Source organism: Suricata suricatta, chromosome 10, assembly GCF_006229205.1.
Source record: "Suricata suricatta isolate VVHF042 chromosome 10, meerkat_22Aug2017_6uvM2_HiC, whole genome shotgun sequence".
Lineage (NCBI taxonomy): Eukaryota > Metazoa > Chordata > Mammalia > Carnivora > Herpestidae > Suricata > Suricata suricatta.
Window position 1 is genome coordinate 10,154,742 of NC_043709.1, and position 17,152 is coordinate 10,171,893.

The 17,152-nt window shown below is 52.6% G+C and overlaps 1 protein-coding gene across 5 annotated transcripts in view; it reads right to left on the minus strand.

The window, feature by feature from the left end:
* CYTH4 (cytohesin 4) overlaps positions 1–9,054 on the minus strand; it is a 28,930-nt gene extending 19,876 nt beyond the window's left edge. For 2 of the 5 annotated variants that reach the window (XM_029955948.1, XM_029955949.1), the window contains exons 1-2: positions 8,764–9,054; positions 382–464 (exon numbers count right to left, since the gene is read on the minus strand). In XM_029955948.1, the coding sequence (XP_029811808.1) occupies positions 382–464; positions 8,764–9,037 (357 nt within the window). In that variant the 5' untranslated portion in view covers positions 9,038–9,054. Of the gene's footprint in view, positions 1–381; positions 465–7,270; positions 7,357–8,763 lie in introns of those variants that run through there. The other 3 variants (XM_029955950.1, XM_029955953.1, XM_029955952.1) reach the window with 3 other exon arrangements.
* Positions 9,055–17,152: the final 8,098 nt, after the last annotated feature.

The window sequence follows — 17,152 nt, forward strand, 5'->3', positions numbered from 1 at the left end:
GCTGAAGCTGAGGCCCAGAGTGGAGATGAGACCGGATTGGGGCCACACAGGGGGAAAAGAACCTACTGCGTCATCAAGCATATGGAGCGCCAGGTGGTGATTAACTGACTGCCCCCTCTTCTCTCCCCCACCCTCCTGACTCTCTCTGGGCCCTGGCAGTGGGGAGCCCCTGGAATTCCGTTCGTCCCACTCCCAGGGGTGGGGGCTGAGGCCAGGGGTGGGCTGGATGGGGTCTGGCCCCGCTCTCTGACCAGGCGGGGGTCCGGAGCGAGTGCCAGTGTGCGTGAGTGCGTACGCATGTTTGCCTGTGGGTGGGTGTGGTGGAGGGTGTGTCGGCACAGATACACGTATGGACATGTGTGAGTGTGAGTGTGCACACACCTGGATGTCTTCCAGAAGCTGTTTCCGGTGCCATTTGATCCGCTGCAGCTCTTCTGTCTCCCCGCTGCTCAGCTCCGCTGGGTCTGGAGAGAGAAGATTGGGGGGGGGTCACTGGCTTGCTCGCCCCCCTCCCCCCTCCATTGCTCCGGCCCCTCAGGCTGGCTCTTGCTTCCCCAGGGCCCTCTTCCCTCCAGAAACCCAGGACTTGCTTGCCCTCTTCACTCAGGCCTTGGCCCAGATGTCAGCTCCTCCCTGACTACCCTTCCTAAGCTGTCCCTGCCCCTCCCTCCCCTTCCTGCCCAGCTTTGGCCCCTCTGGGTACAGGCCCTCTGACGCCATTTTGTTTATTTGCACCTTTCCTGTTCTACTCATCACACTCTCAGCACGGGGACAACAAGAACTTCAACAACTGTGCTCACTGCCGCATCCGCCGCTTCTAGAAAGAGCCGACACACAGCAGGTACTCAAAATACTTGTTGATGTCCTTCGTCCCCTTCCCCAGAACTTTCATTTGGGCTTTCCCCAGATTGCGTGGTTAGCTCACTTAGCTGCGTAATTTACGCAACCAGGGAATGAATGGTGTATCATTTTGCCTCCCATGCCATTGGCCAGACGTAGTCACATGACCACACCTAGATGCAAGGGAGGCCGGGGAATGAGCCTTTAGGATGGTGGTTCTGATACCACCCCTACTACATAAGGTGGGGAGACTGGCTTTGGGGGGACACTTTGCAGTTCCTGCTCTAGACACTGAGGCTCAGAGAGATGAAGGGACCTGGGCAGGGTTCCATGGGACAAGCTGTTCAGCCCGAGGGGGTGGTTGGATCAGGCTGGCTACAAAGCCTGGGCTTTTTTCTCCTCACCTGGAAATGAATTAAAGGGGACATGTGTGTGCTACCATTCTGTGCAAGGTGCTGTGACCATTCCCGCCTTGGAGGTCAGCTGGCCCGCCTCTAACCCTTCCTGTTCCATCCGCAACCCTCGTGTGGTCAAAATCTCCACGGACTCCCTATTACTTAGAGGAAGAAGTTCTCATCCTGGTCCTGGGGCCTCCCGGCCTCTCTAGTCAGCGTTGTTTTCCATTATTCTCAGTGACGGTCTGACAGTCCAGCTGCCAACTCCTCGCTGTCCCCACACTGTCTTTGTCTTACTTCCCCACTCGTGCCTCTGCCATTCCTCACCCTGGGATGCCTTCTCCTGCCTGCCTTTCAATATCCTCTCCAACTCTTTAAGGCCTAGTTTTAGGATGTACCTGGTCACATTTCTTTAAGGTTTTGCAAGGACAGACATTATCTCTGCCAAACGAAAGCAGAGAGAATATTAAGGACTCTGTCTCCTTACAGTTCCCTTCCATTGACTGAGCTGCCATCTTGGATTTGAGATGGAAACTGGGTGTTGAGATGCTGAGGCACCAAGCAAGTATTCCATGTATGGTAAGTGTCCAACATGTGTATAATGGATGCTATGTTGTGCCTTCAGCTCTCCCCTTCAGGACCAGGGCACCCATTTCTCTCAGTGGCTGGAAGTAGGGTTGGGGGTAGCCTGCTGATGTCACAGCTGAGTTTCCTCCTCAGGAACTTGAGTTAGCCAAACGGAGCTGCCTCACCCAAGGATGCAGCCCTCCCAAAGGACAGCCGCTGCATGAAAAGCTAAGGTCTTGTGCCCAGTTTCTGGCCCTGAGCCAGCATTCACACCCAGACTCCGATGACTAAAGGAGACGCTGGTGCCCAGAAAGAAGGGTCCTGAAATGCTATGACAACCGTATACGATAAGGGTTCCCTTGGTCAAGCAGTCGAGATGGGTCCTTGCGACCCACCAAGTCATAAAGTCAAGCGAACACAACAGCAGTCCTTCAGAAACGGTCTACTCAGGAGAAACAAGTGTGCAGAAAACCAGAAGGCGCCAGTAAGTCCCATGAACAGATCGCCCAGGTCCCTATGGCATCCACTGCTGTGGCACCAGGTCCCTTGGCTCACACTACGTCGGCATGGGTAGATCCCTTGTGATCTTTCAGGCAAAGGAGCAAAACGCCTGAACCCGGTTCCAGAATGGGTCGCTCCGTGGTTGGGGACACGTACCCACTGGATAGCTACTGAACCCTGCTCAAAGGTGTCCTGGAGAGACAGGGGTGAGAAATCCTCCCGATGGGCAGAACTCTGGGCAGAGTGCCTGGTCATCCGTTTCAAGGGCAGAATAAGAACACGCATGCGTTTACTGTGCGACTATTCATGAAATGTACTCCTTCAGCATGGAGGGGCAGGCCAGCAGGGGGCGCTCTCACGCCCTACCACTCGTCAACTGCAGACCCTTGGGCAGGAGACAGCCCTTGCAAGTGGCAAAGATTTTAGCTACTCCTTGACTCCCCCTGCAGCAGCCCAGCCAATGAGAAAATCACAACCCAGACGACGTAAAGCCACTACACCTCATGCTCCCAGTTAACGCTGCTGGACTTTTTTTTGTTCACAACAGCCTTTCACACTCCCCTTTCCTCTCTAACAGAGCCTCCTCTATTTGTTCTGTGGGCTTGGCTCCGGTTTTGCCGTAGCTTGTTTGTCCCGGATTGCAGTTCTACACTATTCTGGAAGAAATGCATCTCTGCTCTCAAATGTTTGAAGGTTAATCATGAACGGGAGAGGATGGTGGGACTTCGCAGAGGCTGGAGAGGAAGGAAGATTGGACGGTCGGGAAGAGGGAGGTCTGGAGAAAGAGGCACGGAGGTGGTCCCCTAGGAGTGGGCATGGAGGCTGAGGACGTTTGTGAAGCACACGAGTGGCCCGGGGTGGGGGGCAGGAGGCTCTATGAATAGCGGCTCACCCAGGCTTCCCGAGCTACTGACGCTGCTGCCAGGCGCAGACACCTAGCGTTCCTCTAGAAGACCAATCAGCAACCTGGGGGCGATTTGGTTACACAGGATCCCTTCTACTCTCTCTCTTTTTTTTTTATGTTTTTTATTTATTTTTGAGAGACAGAGAGAGACAGCGTGAGCAGGGGAGGGTCAGAGAGAGAGGGAGACACAGAATCCGAAGCAGGCTCCAGGCTCTGAGCGGTCAGCACTGAGCCCGACACGGGGCTCGAACCCACCCACGAACCATGAGATCATGACCTGAGCTAAAGCCGGACGCTCAACCGACTGAGCCACCCAGGCGCCCCTCCCTTCTACTCTTAAAGGCCAGTGAAGGCACACATGGTCTGGACACGCAGTGTCCCTTCCTTCCCCCAGAGCCTCGGCCACACCACTGGCTGGGGGCTGTTGGAGTGTCTGATCTGCCGACTCCAAGTACCGCACAACATCTCACTGGACCCTCTTCACAGTAAAACAGGCGTGGGAGGAGCATACGGCCAGGGGACCCGCTGGGACAACATCACCCCCCAGCAGCTCCCAGCCTGATAGAGCAAGGCGTCAGCTTAGAGCTGATGTCCTGCATGGTGGGCCACCAACCTCCAGGATGCAGTATACAACCTAACCCAGCAGCCATTTGATGGTGTTCTGTCCCCAGCGGGTCACCGGCACGGACCCAGGAACAAGGAGTAGGAGTGGCTGTGCACGCACCTCCTCCTGGTGGCCCTCTGGGAGTTTTGCCGCTGTCCCTGCGACGCTGAGCTCTGCAGGTCCAGAGAGCCTCATTTCCAGGGAAGAGGTGGCAGGTGGCAAAGGAAAAGTCCCACTGACCTTCAGCTCAAAAACACCTACTGTGTGCCAGCCACTCTGTATACGTTATGTCATTCGATCTCACAGCTCTGAGGCGGCCAGAGCCCCGGAGGCCCGCTTACACGCACCCCTCTCTCACCCTGTGCCAAGCCCCGTCCATCTCCTTTCTGTTTCCATGGCCCCACCCCCACCTCCACCCAGACCGCGGGTGTGTCCCTGGATGACTGCAGGGTGTCCCCGTGTCTCCCTGCCTCCACTTGGCACCTCCAATCCTGTCTCCCACGGCCTCCCATTGTCCTGGGGATGAGACCCCGAATCTTCCAGGGCCCTTCGGTTGGGCACGCAGGACCCCATCTTCATCTGACATTGTGCCCCCAGCCCGGGGCCTGAGGCCTCCTGGACACCGTCCACTTGTTCCCATGTGCATCCTCTTCATACATGCACATGCTTTTCCCCACGTCTCAAATGCCATTCCTTCTGCCTCATCACTCCCACTCACCCTCTGCCCCCTCAGGTGCCTCCTGTTCTGTGCTGGGCCTCCCCCTCATGTCCTTCCCGTTCCCACAGCGGCCCTGGGATCTGCATGGACAGCTCTGAGATCTTGCTCAACCCATAAGCCAAGCTGTCTATGAAGGGGCGGCATGGCGCGTGCGCACCTACTGTGCACCAGGCCCTGTGTGCCTCGGGCTCTTCAGCACCTACTGTGCGCCAGGCCGTGTGCCCTGGGCTCCTCAGCACCTACTGTGCACCAGGCCCTGTGTACCCCGGGCTCTTCAATACCTACTGTGTGCCAGGCCCTGTGTGCTCTGGGCTCTTCAGCGCCTACTGTGCGCCTGGCCTGTGTGCTCCGGGCTCTTCAGCACTTACTGTGTGCTAGGCCCTGTGTGCTCTGGGCTCTTCGAGTCCCGGAAGACCGCTCTGGAGAAAGGTGTGTCTGATCTCATTCTACAGAGGAGGCACTTGAGGCTCAGAGAAGTCAAGTGACCTGTCAGAGGTGCCACAGCGGGATGGGGCTGGAGCTGGGAGTCACACCCAGGCCCATCCAGGACTCTGAGGCCACACCTCTGCTGTTGATCTTCTGATTCTAGATATTTTCATGCAAATCATCAAAACCGCCCTAACAGTAGCCCTGGTTGTTCTCACAGGGAAGTGCCCCCGAGGCTGACTGACGAGGCTGACAGTTGGGAACGAAGGCCAGATGGAGAACGAAGTCCACAGTCTGTTCCTCTTTCCTTTTTTCTGGCAGGGGTGGGGGTGGGGCACCAGAGAGAACCAAGCCATCTTCCTAGAGCCGGGGAAACTGAGGCACAGGTGTGGGTCCAGTTTTCTCAGGACAGTGGGATGGCACGGGGTGGGGGTCGTTTGCATTTTGTCTTCATAGAGCTTCTTTCGTGGTTTAGCTCGTTCGTGGACCCCGCGAGTCCCCTGTCCCCTTCCGGCGGGACTCTGACCCCCATCGGGTAGCCCCTGGGCTGCTGCAACCTGCAGGCGGCCTTCCAGCCCTTCACCTGTCTGTTTCCAAGTGGGGGTTTCTCCCCATTTCAGAGCCGAGGACACTGAGGTTCAGGGCGGATGCTCGGTCAGAGCGGCCGCTTCTGATTCGGAGCCTGGTGACGCTGAAGTTTCAGGCACCGAAGCAGCTCGTGGGAGTTGGGTTTAATTTATAAAAAAATTTTTCTTAAATGTTTGTTTATTTTTGAGAGAGGGCAAGGAAGCAAGGCAGAGGATCTGAAGCAAGTTCTGTCCTGACAGTAGGGGGCCTGATGTGGGGCTCAAACTCACAAACTGCTCACGACCTGAGCTGAAGTCAGGTGCTCAACCAACTGAGCCACCAGGGGCCCACCCCGTGGAGTTGGGGTTCAGTGACAATGGTAATGGAACACACAATGAAAATGGTAACAGCCACCACCGTGAACTCCGTTGATTCCTCCCCGGGCTCTATGATTTTCCCACCTCATGAAGGCTGCCTTTGGACGGCTGACACCACCCCCCGCCCCCCCCCCCACCGTAGGCTGTGGCTGCCCTCTGCCCCGTGCCCAGGCCAGCTGTGAGTGCCCTGGGGCCCACCCTGGCCATCTCCCCAACTCCTCCCTACTTCCCCTTTGTCCTTCCTCTTTCCCATCATATTTTTAGAAATCTCTCTGCTCGCAGGCCCCCTTCCAGGACAGCTGGCCCTGCTTCCCCTTTCCAGGGCAGGAGGGGGGCGCTATCCTGTGGACCTGGGGGGCAGAGGCTCCTCAGAGTCCTCGTGGAGGGGGCACTGGGGCAGGAGCAGGTGTCTGGCTGAGCTGTTCCTCGCCCCAGCCCAGCCCCCGAGGCTCTGCGGGCGTCGTGTGGCTTCCTCCCCGCCCCCAGAGCCACCCTGACTCTATTTTTAACGGCGCCCCAGCCTCCCTGCATCAGCGCAAAGGTGCTGTCTTTGGTCACGTAGAGGTTTTGGTGCCTGAACCTCTCTCACCTTCCCAGCAGGCCCTGGGGGAGGAGGCCTGACCTGCTTCTGGGCAGAACACACTGGGGGGGGGGCGGGGAGGAGGCTGCCCTGGGGGACCCTGGTCACCATCCTGTCCTACGGTACAGGTGGGGAAACCGAGCCCACAGAAGGGAAATGCCAACCATGACCACTGGTGGGTTGGTGCAGAGCTGGGTGCTAAGGCCAGGGAGGAGGGGAACTGGCTCCAAATCCCCATTCATTCCCCACTTCCCAGCTCTGGCTGGGGAGATGGTGCCCACGCACAGACGAGGGGTCTGCGCTCGGAGAGGGGAAATCAGTCACTCAGCTGTGGAGGAGTTTCAGTTAAGAGCCACTCTGGGTAACAGAGGGTGACCTTCCCTTCGTCCCTCTAACTCCTCCAGGATGTTTTCCCAGATTTCCTCCTCCCATGTGGAAGGAGTCGCTTCCTCATCTACTCTGGGTCATTGTCCTGCAGGATCTGGCGATCTGTCTCCTGCTCCCCCGTGTCCTGGACCAGCAGCTGTCCCCAGCCCTGCCCAGCCCAGGACCTGCACGCTGGAGGGCTGACTGTTTATCACATGAATGAATGAATGAGTGAATGAATGAACCAATCCATGGAGATCTCTGATCTCCCAAGAGACCTCCTGCATTGACTCCACTCCCCTCCACCCCCCGGGGCCACCAGCTTAAAGCAAAGCAGCAGTCCACGTTCTGGCCTCCCGTCGCCCGCAGCCCGGCGCCCCACGGCTCTCTGTCCTCCCGGTTCTTGTCCCTGCTCTGTCACTTACTGGTCACCTGACTTCCAGCAAGTCAGTCTTCTCCTGCAGTCCACCTCTGTGAGCCTTAGTCTCCTCATTATAAGGACAGCCACCTCTGTTCTAAAGGACCTCGGTCTGTGAAGACCCAAAAGAACAAAGCAATAATGGTGCGAAGCCAGGCTGCACGTACGGGGATGACTTCCCTGTCCCCATCACCTCGTCCCTGCTGAGCAACCTTGAGCCAGGTGCCGCTGCCTGCTGGCACTCCCCCCGGCCGTCTAGTCTTTCCCTAAGACATATTCGTGGACCCCGCACAGTCTGGGCACCACCTGCCATCAGAGCCCAAAAGCTGTTGAAGGGGACGAGTGATTCCCTAACCGGGTTCCCCGGAGCCGCGGGGCCAGTGGAGGCCCGGTGGGCGGGGTCAGACGGCTTTGCGTTGGGTTTTGTCTGAAGAAAGGGTTCTGTTGCTAACGGGTGTGTGGTCCCCTGAACTTGGGGAACTGGACAGCTCCTGGAGGCCCTCGTCTTCTGGGTTTCCAGGCAGTGCTGGGCCATTTTTTTTATTTTAATGTTTATTTGTTTCTAAGAGAGAGAGAGGGAGAGAGAGACAGAGTGCAAGCAGAGGAGGGGCAGAGAGAGAGGGAGACACAGAATCTGAAGCAGGCTCCAGGCACAGAGCCTGATGCGGGGCTTGAACCCTCGAACCGGGAGATCATGACTTGAGCTGAGGTCTGACGCTTAACTGACGGAGCCACCCAGGTGCCCCAGTGCCAGGACATTCTGACTGCAGGGCACAAGACTTTGTCCCTCTTCCTCTCTGGGCCTTGCAGAAATGCACCACCATCCCTTTCTCTTCCCTCCCGACCACGCACACGCCTCTCCGCCTTCCCCCAGACACGAAGCCCTGCGCCCTGAGGAGGGGCTCGGCCATGGTTCTCTAAGAGACACTGGCACTCTGGGTGGGGTCCTCAGCCTCCCCAAAGGCCACCCTCACCCCCAACTCTTAAAAGCCAAACAGGAGCTCTGGGGCCCCCGTGCCACCCCAACAACCACTGTCACCAACATTGTCATCTCTCTTGCACTGATCATTTGTCTCCCCTTAAATACTCCTTCCCCAGGTCCCCTGGATCACTCCCTCTTTCCTTCAGGTCTCTGCCCAGACGGTGTCTCCTCCCGAGACCTTCTCGACCTCCCCTCCCATGTCCCTTATCCTACTTGGCTGTCCTTCGTCCTGCCTGTCACCTCCTCACATATGACACTGATATCTTGACATCTGTCTCCCCATCTAGAGTGTGAGGAGGGCAGGGACAGGGCCTGTGTTCACGACTCCCCCGGCTGCAGGAGCCCAGCCTAGCACCTCGCCTGAGCTGGTAAACACGTGTGGCAGCTTCTGCGCTTCCCACCTGTCTCACAACGATTTACAGATGGATGCCTTCCAAGCTCCTGTGAGACAGCCACTACTGTCCCCGTTTTACATAGGAGGAAACTGAGGCCCAGGGAGCTTGGCCCCGGGTGCTTACCTGGGTGGCACAGGTCCATCCTGAAGCCCGGGGGAAGGGCGGCCTGCGCTCCTGTTGCCCGCTGACCCAGCGGCTGCTCAAGCTGACCAGGCAGAGACGTGTCACCAAGGCTGCGCCAGGCCCCTTCCGGTGGCCCCGCCCAGCCCCGCGTGAGGAGGAAGTTGTGTCTGCTGCGATCTGGTGTGCAGGCTCTCGAGGCGGCGGCACTTCCTAAAACTGGCAGAGTTTCGCATAGCGGGGACTCTTTGCATTTCTGGGTGTGGACAAGGGACATTTAGAGGCAAACGGGACAAACAGAGGCAAGGGTTGGGGGCTAAGAAAAGTGAGACAGTAGGAAGCACGAATGGGCATGCGCACGCACATGCACGTACACACACCCACATGCGCGCGCACATACAGACACCCGCACGTTAGGGCACATACACACCCCCGCACGCGCGTGCGCACATATACACGCACCTGCACATGCATACACACCTCCGCGCGCGCGCGCGCGCACACGTGCGCGCTCACACCAGAGGATGATGGGTGCTGGAAGACCCAGTCTTCTCCAGCGGATAATGGGGGATAATGGGCCATTTAGTTAGCGACATTACTTTGGACAGCTGGGCCCCTAAGAGTCTACCCTACAAGCTATCTTTCCTGACTCCCCTGTAGGAAAAGGAAAATGGATTCGGTGCTGGGAAAGGCTTTGCTCTTCTTAGATAACATGTCTGGCTTTTTCTTGTCTACTGACCAATTGGCGATGTTTAGTGTCTCTTTTCCCTCAGGCTGCTAGGAAACTCATAGTCAAATGTAGCTCTTTATATTTGTTCTGTTGTCGCATATGGTTTTGGGGGCCAGACGTGGCCGTGGGACTTTCAGCTCTGCTACTCGGGACCTGTGTGGGCTTGGACAAGCCGCTTATGTGTAATGAGCCTGGTTTGTTTACCTATAAAAGGGGAATGATCCCACTCACCTCAGGTGATAGAAAAGATGACGGTGAGATGCTTGGGACATAGTGGGGACTTGATAAACACTCGTTTCTTTCCCCTTTTGTTTTAAATTCTCTTTCTGGTTAAAATTCCCAGTTTCATTGCTTGTGCCTTTTCTGGCAGGTTGATCCAATTTCTTTGTGGAACAAAAATATCGTGTAAAGAAATTTCTCAGGGCGCCTGGGTGGCTCATTCAGTTAAGCACCCAACTCTTGGTTTAGGCTCAGGTCATGATCTTATGGTTTGTGAGTTCAAGCCCTGCATCAGACTTTGTGCTGACAGTGTGGAGCCTGCTTGGGAGTCTCTCTCTGCCCCTCCTCTGCTTGCATTCTCTATTTCTCTCAAAATAAATAAATAAACTTTAAAAAAATCTATACAAATAAATGCTTACTCGGTGTAACTTTGCAGTTCACATCAATTTATTCATTTGTTTCCTACCAGTCTGGAGGCTTCATGAGGACAAGGTCACCTCCATGTCTCTGTGTCTGGTAAAAGCAATGAATGAATGAATGAATGAATGAATGAATGAAAGGAACATAGGGGAGATAGTGTGGTGGAGGCCAAAGTTGGTTGCAATTTCCACCGTCCCCCGTGTGCACACCCCCTTGTGTGGCTACTCTGCCTCTCTCTCCTCCTATCTGGAGGTAGAGTCTGTTTCTCCTCCCCTTGACTCTGACCACCTGCCATGAGATCCAGCCTCTGGCCTCGCCGGCTTGAGGACCGGAGACCATGTGGAGAAAGGCCCAGCTGTCCCGACTGCCACCCAGTTGCAGCTTCCTGAGTGAGCTCGGGCAACACTGGGAGCAGGATCCCTAAGTGGAGCCCGGCCCACATGGCTGTCCCATGGCACTGCAAGAAATGACAAATGTCTGCTTTGGGGGTGGTTTGTTACGCAGCACAAGCTCACTGATATAGGTGAAACCCAATGCCTTCATTTCATCGAAGCAAAAACTCAGGCTCATTTCTAGGATGCGCTTGACAAAGCTGGAACCTGAGTTAGTGGCCAGCTCAGGGCCAGAGGCCAGGCCCCACCACCCACCAGTCTAATGCTGTCACACTCTTGGAACCAACTGCCTTCCCGCCCTTGACTTTTGCACAATTCAAGATGATTCTCTAGGAAACTTGGTGAAGTGAGCTGTGTAGTCAACTAGATTTTTTTTCTCTACAAATCTGGATTGAGGCACAAAGGAGTATTTCCGGGGTCACCTCAAAAACAGAAATGGGAGGAAGGTGTCATTCCTTATGCAGAAAAAATGAACACAGCAGGTCCGGGACTGCCATCCTTTACAAAGCCTGTGTTTCCATATGACTTTGAGGATAGCTTGTTCTCGCTTTGAGAAGAACGCCGGTGGATTTTGATGGCGATTGTGTTGAATGTGCAGATTGCTTTGGGTAGTAATGACATTTTCACTGTTTATTCTTCTGATCCATGAGCATGGAGTGTTTTTCCATTTCTTGGTGTCTTCTTCAATCTCTTTCATAAGTTTTCTATAGTTTTCATCATATAGGTCTTTTATATCCTACACTGTTGGTGGGAATGTAAACTGGTGCAGCCGCTCTAGAAAACAGTGCGGAGGTTCCTCAAAAAACTATCAGTAGAACTCCCCTATGACCCAGGAATAGCGCTGCTAGGGGTTTACCCAAGGGATACAGGAGTGCTGATGCATAGGGGCACATGTACCCCAATGTTCATAGCGGCACTGTCAACAATAGCCAAATCATGGAAAGAGCCTAAATGTCCATCACCTGATGAGTGGATCAAGATGTGGTTTATATACACAACGGAGTATTACATGGCAATGAGAAAGAATGAAATCTGGCCATTTGTAGCAAAGTGGATGGACCTCGAGGGTGTCATGCTAAGTGAAATAAGCCAGGTGGAGAAGGACAGATACCATATGTTTACACTCATAGGTCTAACAGGAGAAACCTAATGAAGGACCATGGGGAGGGGAAGGGGGAGAGAGAGTTGGGGAGAGAGAGGGACACAAAACCTGAGAGACTATTGAATACTTAAAATGAACCGAGGGTTGCAGGGGAAGTGGGAGGGGGAAAGGAGGTGGTGGTGATGGAGGAAGGGCACTTGTGGGGAAGAGCACTTGGTGTTGTATGGAAACCAATTTGACAATAAACTATTTAAAAAAAGAAAGCCCTTAATTCTTAAACAAACAAACAAACAAACAAAAAAACCAAATCAAGTGTGCCAGCTTGGCCTTCAGCTGGGCTTCTGGGAACTTGGGTGTCTGTGGGTTCCTGCTATTTCCTGATAAGAGTGGCTCCCTGGGCTTAAACTGGGCGAACAACATGGGTTATGTTGAACGCTGCTTTCCTTCTGAGAGTCTAGAAGTTTAGTCTATGCTGGGCAGAGGATGCCCACATGACCAGCCCTGGGCAGAGTGTCTCCTGAGCCTCCCTAGGTGACAGCAACTCACATGCATTTGTACAATTTGCTGTTTGAGGACTTAGTGCCACCTCTTCCCTGGGAGAGGACACTTGATGCTCATGACACGTTTCGTCCGGATCTCACCCTAGGTGCTTTTGCTGGTTTTGCTTGGTATTCTTTTGCGGTAATAGATTATGGCTGTAGGTAAGACTATGTGCTGAGTTCTGTGAAGCCTCCAGGTGAATCACTGAACCTGAGGATGGTCTTAGGGGTCCCTGAAACGTCCTAATGCTTCAGCCTTGCCCGATGGACATACCTTGCCCAGGACCACGGGTTGGCATCTACAAATTCTGTTTTGTCTGAAGTGCTGGTTGAATGGTTGAATTATTACTACTATTTCAGTCTCTAAAGATTCAACTCAAATACCACTTTCTCTGTGAAGCCTTCTGTGATTACTCCTTCCTTCCCTGTGTCCTTACAGCCCTGGTCATGTCTAATCGTATATATGCAGGTAGCCTGGGAGGGAGGGACCCTCTCGTGGACGGCCATGAGTTTGGTAGAATCAGTAGTAGGTGAGCCGTAGAGATCTAGATTCAAATCCCAACTCAGCACTTGCTAGCTGTGTGAATTTCTCCTAAGCTTTGCTTTTTGTTGTCTGCAAAATGGGGATAAATAAAATTAGGTTTGTTTATATGAAACAGAAAACCCAAATAACAATGGTTTCAAGATATTAGAGGTATATTTATCCCTTATGAAAAAGACGCCTGAGGTAGGTAATATAGGACTGTTCTCATAGAAGCCTGGTAATCAGGGATCCAGGCTCCTCCTAACTTTTTGCTTCTATCCCAAAGGTCTTCTCATGGCCCAAAGTGGCTGCCTGATCTCCAGCCATCATGCCTAAATTTCAAGTAGAAAGAACACAGATGGGAAAGGCTTCCCTTAAAGGGCTTTTCTTGAAGCTCTTTCTGGCCTGAGGTCAACTCTTTCCCCCAAAACAGGGCTCTGCTTCCTCCATGTGAACTAGGTGACTGTTCATAGTTGGTCCATCATTGGTTATAGGCAACACCCAGCAGTCCCCAAACATGGGGTTTAGGAAGTCTTCAGACAGCCAGCACTACCATTACGGAGTGCTTACCTGATGGCAGGCACTGTGCTAAGTGCTTCTATATCCTCGCATTTAAGCCTTTCCACAACCCTACAAAGCGTATTACTATCCGTATATCATAGGAATGAAAACAGTTAAGTTACTTGCTCAAGGTCGCACAGCCAGGAAGAGGCAAGCTCAGGTTTAAGCTCTATGCTGTCTGACTTCATTCCCACTCCAAACTAATGCAAGCATCACTTCAAACATTTAGAAACAAGTTTAGTGGCCTTCCCACCCCTCAAGAGAGAGATGGGAAAGGTCCAGCCCTTGAATCCAACTGGAGTAAAACCATGTAGGTGATGCTTTCTGTTGCCCCAAAGCTCAGAATTCCCCCACCTGATAGAGCTGGATTGAAGGTGAGGGAGCTGGAAGGAGCTTAGAGATGGTCTAATTCAATATCCTCATTTACATGTAGGATAACTGAGACCTGGAGATAGAGGGGGCTTAAAGAATGAGTAAGGGGCAGAACTTGCCCTTGAACCCATTTGGGCCACTAAGTTAGAGTAATCCATCCATATGTCCATCCATCAACCCATCCATCCATCGGTCTGTCCATTCACCCATCTAACCATCCATTCACCCGTCCACCCGTCCATCCGTTCATCCATCCATCCATCCACACGTCCATCCGTCTATCCATCTATCCGTCCATCTGTCCGTCCATGCACCCATCCATCCATCCATCCATCCATCCATCCATCCATCCATCCATCCATCCACCCAACCATCCATCCATCCGTCTGTCCATCCATCCATCCATCCATCCATCCATCCATCCATCCATCCATCTGACCATTTGTCCATCCGTCCGTCCATCCATACATCCATCCATCCATCCATCCATCCATCCATCCTTCCTTCCTTCTATCAATCCATCTATTCAGTAGATGTTTATTGATGGCCTACAATGTGCCTTCCACTCTTCTTGGCATTGGCACAAGGCAGACAAAAATCCTGGCCCATGTGGGGCATGTGGTTGAGTCTGCCGGGCCACGTGGGACATGGTGGGTGATGGTCAGGGTGTGTGTCCGGGAGTAAGCATCTCTGAGGTCTCTCCCTTTCATAATATTCTCTGATTTCTTATTTTTTTCTCATGACTTGGAACTGGTGGCAGGCTGTGCCTGGCAGATGGGCCACCCCTGAATCTTGGGACTGCTGAGGCTCCGGCCTGTGAGATCCCAGCTGCAAGCGAACCTTCCAAACGTGTCCGCTATCCTCAGGCCTGTCGTTCTTGTCCAGGTTTGGCCACAAGACTTACTGGGAGCCTGGGGCACAGAGGGCCAGGAAGACACTGGGTGTGGGGGATGGTCTGTGACTTAGTAAGCCCAAGGCAAAGATGGAGGTCGAGGACAACAGAACACACTGATGTTCAAGTTCATGTCAAGAAATTTCCCCTAATGAGATAATTGCACACATGTGGAAAAGGATGAGCACACAAAGGATCTTTCCCACATCGTTGGTGGCAGGGGGATTTGGGAAGAGTCAAATGCTCACCAGGGACTGAATGGTTAATAAATTATGCTGAGCACATATGATGGGCCAGTGTGAGTCATTAAAGAAAATAATGAGGATGTAGAATTCAAGGATCTTTTGGTTTTACGTAAATATAACTCAGTGTAGCCTAAGCTGGAATTTACTGGCTCAGTTCCTGGAGACTCAGAGATGTGGTTGGCCTTGAGGATGCGGGGACTCAAAATCTCCCTCTCCCTCTCCCTCTTCTTTCTCTCTCTCTTTCTCATTTTCTCAGTCTGTCTGAGCTAGATCTTTTTCTGACTTAGATGGCTTTTCTCCATAGGGCAGTCAGCCTGGCCACACAGACAGGGACAAGCACATATCAGATCACTTTTGAGTTTGGAAAGACAGCCTACCAAAAAAAAAAATCTCAGGGAAAGACTCTGGCTAGACCTGGGTCATGTTCCCATCTCCGGACCAGTCCCTGCAATATCATGGGAAGAATGCCATGATTGCTCAGGACTGGGTCACATGCCCAGTCTCCTGGTCAAGGAGGAGGTGGGGGGGGCGGGGGAGGGGAGACAGCCCACCAGAACTGCTGGGAAAAGAGCTATTCCTTAAAGGAAGGAACACTGGGTGGATAAAAGTAACAAGTGTCTACTCTTGCCTTTTTTTTTTTTTTAAGTTTCTCTTGTTTTTATCAATCAGATGATCCTAAACTATATTGATCAGTATGGAACGTTACTCTCAACCTGGCGCTGAGTGTGTGCACCTTTGCATACAGTAAGGGGGTTGGAGGCAGTCTCTGGAGCCGGACTGTCCGGGGTTCCAATCCTAACTTTGTCGCTTTCTCACTGTTGTCTTGGGCAATTGATGTAGCCTTGGTGAGCCTGTTTCCTCATCTGTAAAATGGGCATAATAATAGTGCCTATTCCATTACACGACTTTAAGCATGAAAGGTGTTAACCTGTGTCCAGCGTGTTGGAATGGTGGTTGGTGGGTTGTAGCTTTTTGACAGATATTAGTTCTTGTAGATGCCTAGAGCAGAGGTTGTCAGCCTGATGGGGGTCAGGCAGGTGTTGGGGGCACAACAGGGACAGGTGGGGACTGTAGGGAATTAGAGGGGCTTGTCCTGTGTGAAGTGGTCTTCAGCTCTGGCCAACCAATGCCTGGAAATGGCCAGAGCCCGGGAAGGCCAGATCTCGGTTTCTCAAGGATTGCTGGGTTTATAAATTTGTGTGCAATATTAATAATCGATTCAAAACTTGCAAAAAGGTGAGCTGGAGGACAACACGAAAGACAATGAAATGGGTGGATGCGGCTCACGGCCCCCTCCCTTTAAAGCCTCAGAGAGAAACACATGCTGGAAGATGTTCACCGAAATGTTAACAGATGTGTCTCCCGGGTGTGGGATGTATGGTAACTTGAACTTTCTTTGCATTTAAATTTTTATTTTTATTAAAACAGGTTTTTTTTTAGTGTTTCCTTATCTTTGAGAGATAGGGAGAGACAGAGTACGAGCAGGGGATGGGCACAGAGGAAGGGAGACACAGAATCCAAAGCAGGCTCCAGGCTCTGAACTGTCAGCACAGAGCCCGATGCAGGGCTCGAACTCGTGAACCAAAAGATCATGACTTGAGCCAAAGTCAGAGGCTTAACCGACTGAGCCACCCAGGTGCCCCAATTTATTTTTATTTTTAAAATATTTATTTATTTATTTATTTATTTATTTAAGAGAGAGGGGACAAGTGAGTGAGGGGCAGAGAGAGAGGAGAATCTCATGAGGGGCAGAGTTGGGGGACAGAGAGACAGAGAGAGAGAAGGCGGGGTTCACCCAGGGCTTGTGTTTTACCTGAAGTAATGCTCCTCCTCACCCGATGTGGGGCTTGAGTTCACCTGAATGGGGCTCAAACTCACCTGATGTGGGACTCAAACTCACAAACTGTGAGATCATGTCCAGAGCCAAAGTCAGATGCTTAAAGACTGAGCCACTAGGTGCCCCTCTTTGCATTATTTTATTTATTTATTTATTTTTATTTTTATTTTTTTGATTTTCTTTTCTTTTCTTTTCTTTTTTAAATAGTTTATTGTCAAATTGGTTTCCATACAACACCCAGTGCTCTTCCCCACAAGTGCCCTCCTCCATCACCACCACCTCTTTTCCCCTCTCCCCCTTCCCCTTCAACCCTCAGTTTGTTTTCAGTATTCAATAGTCTCTCAAGTTTTGCATCCCTCTCTCTCCCCAACTCTCTTTCCCTCTTCCCCTCCCTCTGGTCCTCCATTAGGTTTCTCCCGGTCTCCTGTTAGACCTATGAGTGCAAACATATGGTATCTGTCCTTCTCCGCCTGACTTATTTTGCTTAGCATGACACCCTCGAGGTCCATCCACTTTCCTACATATGGCCATATTTCATTCTTTCTCATTGCCACGTATAT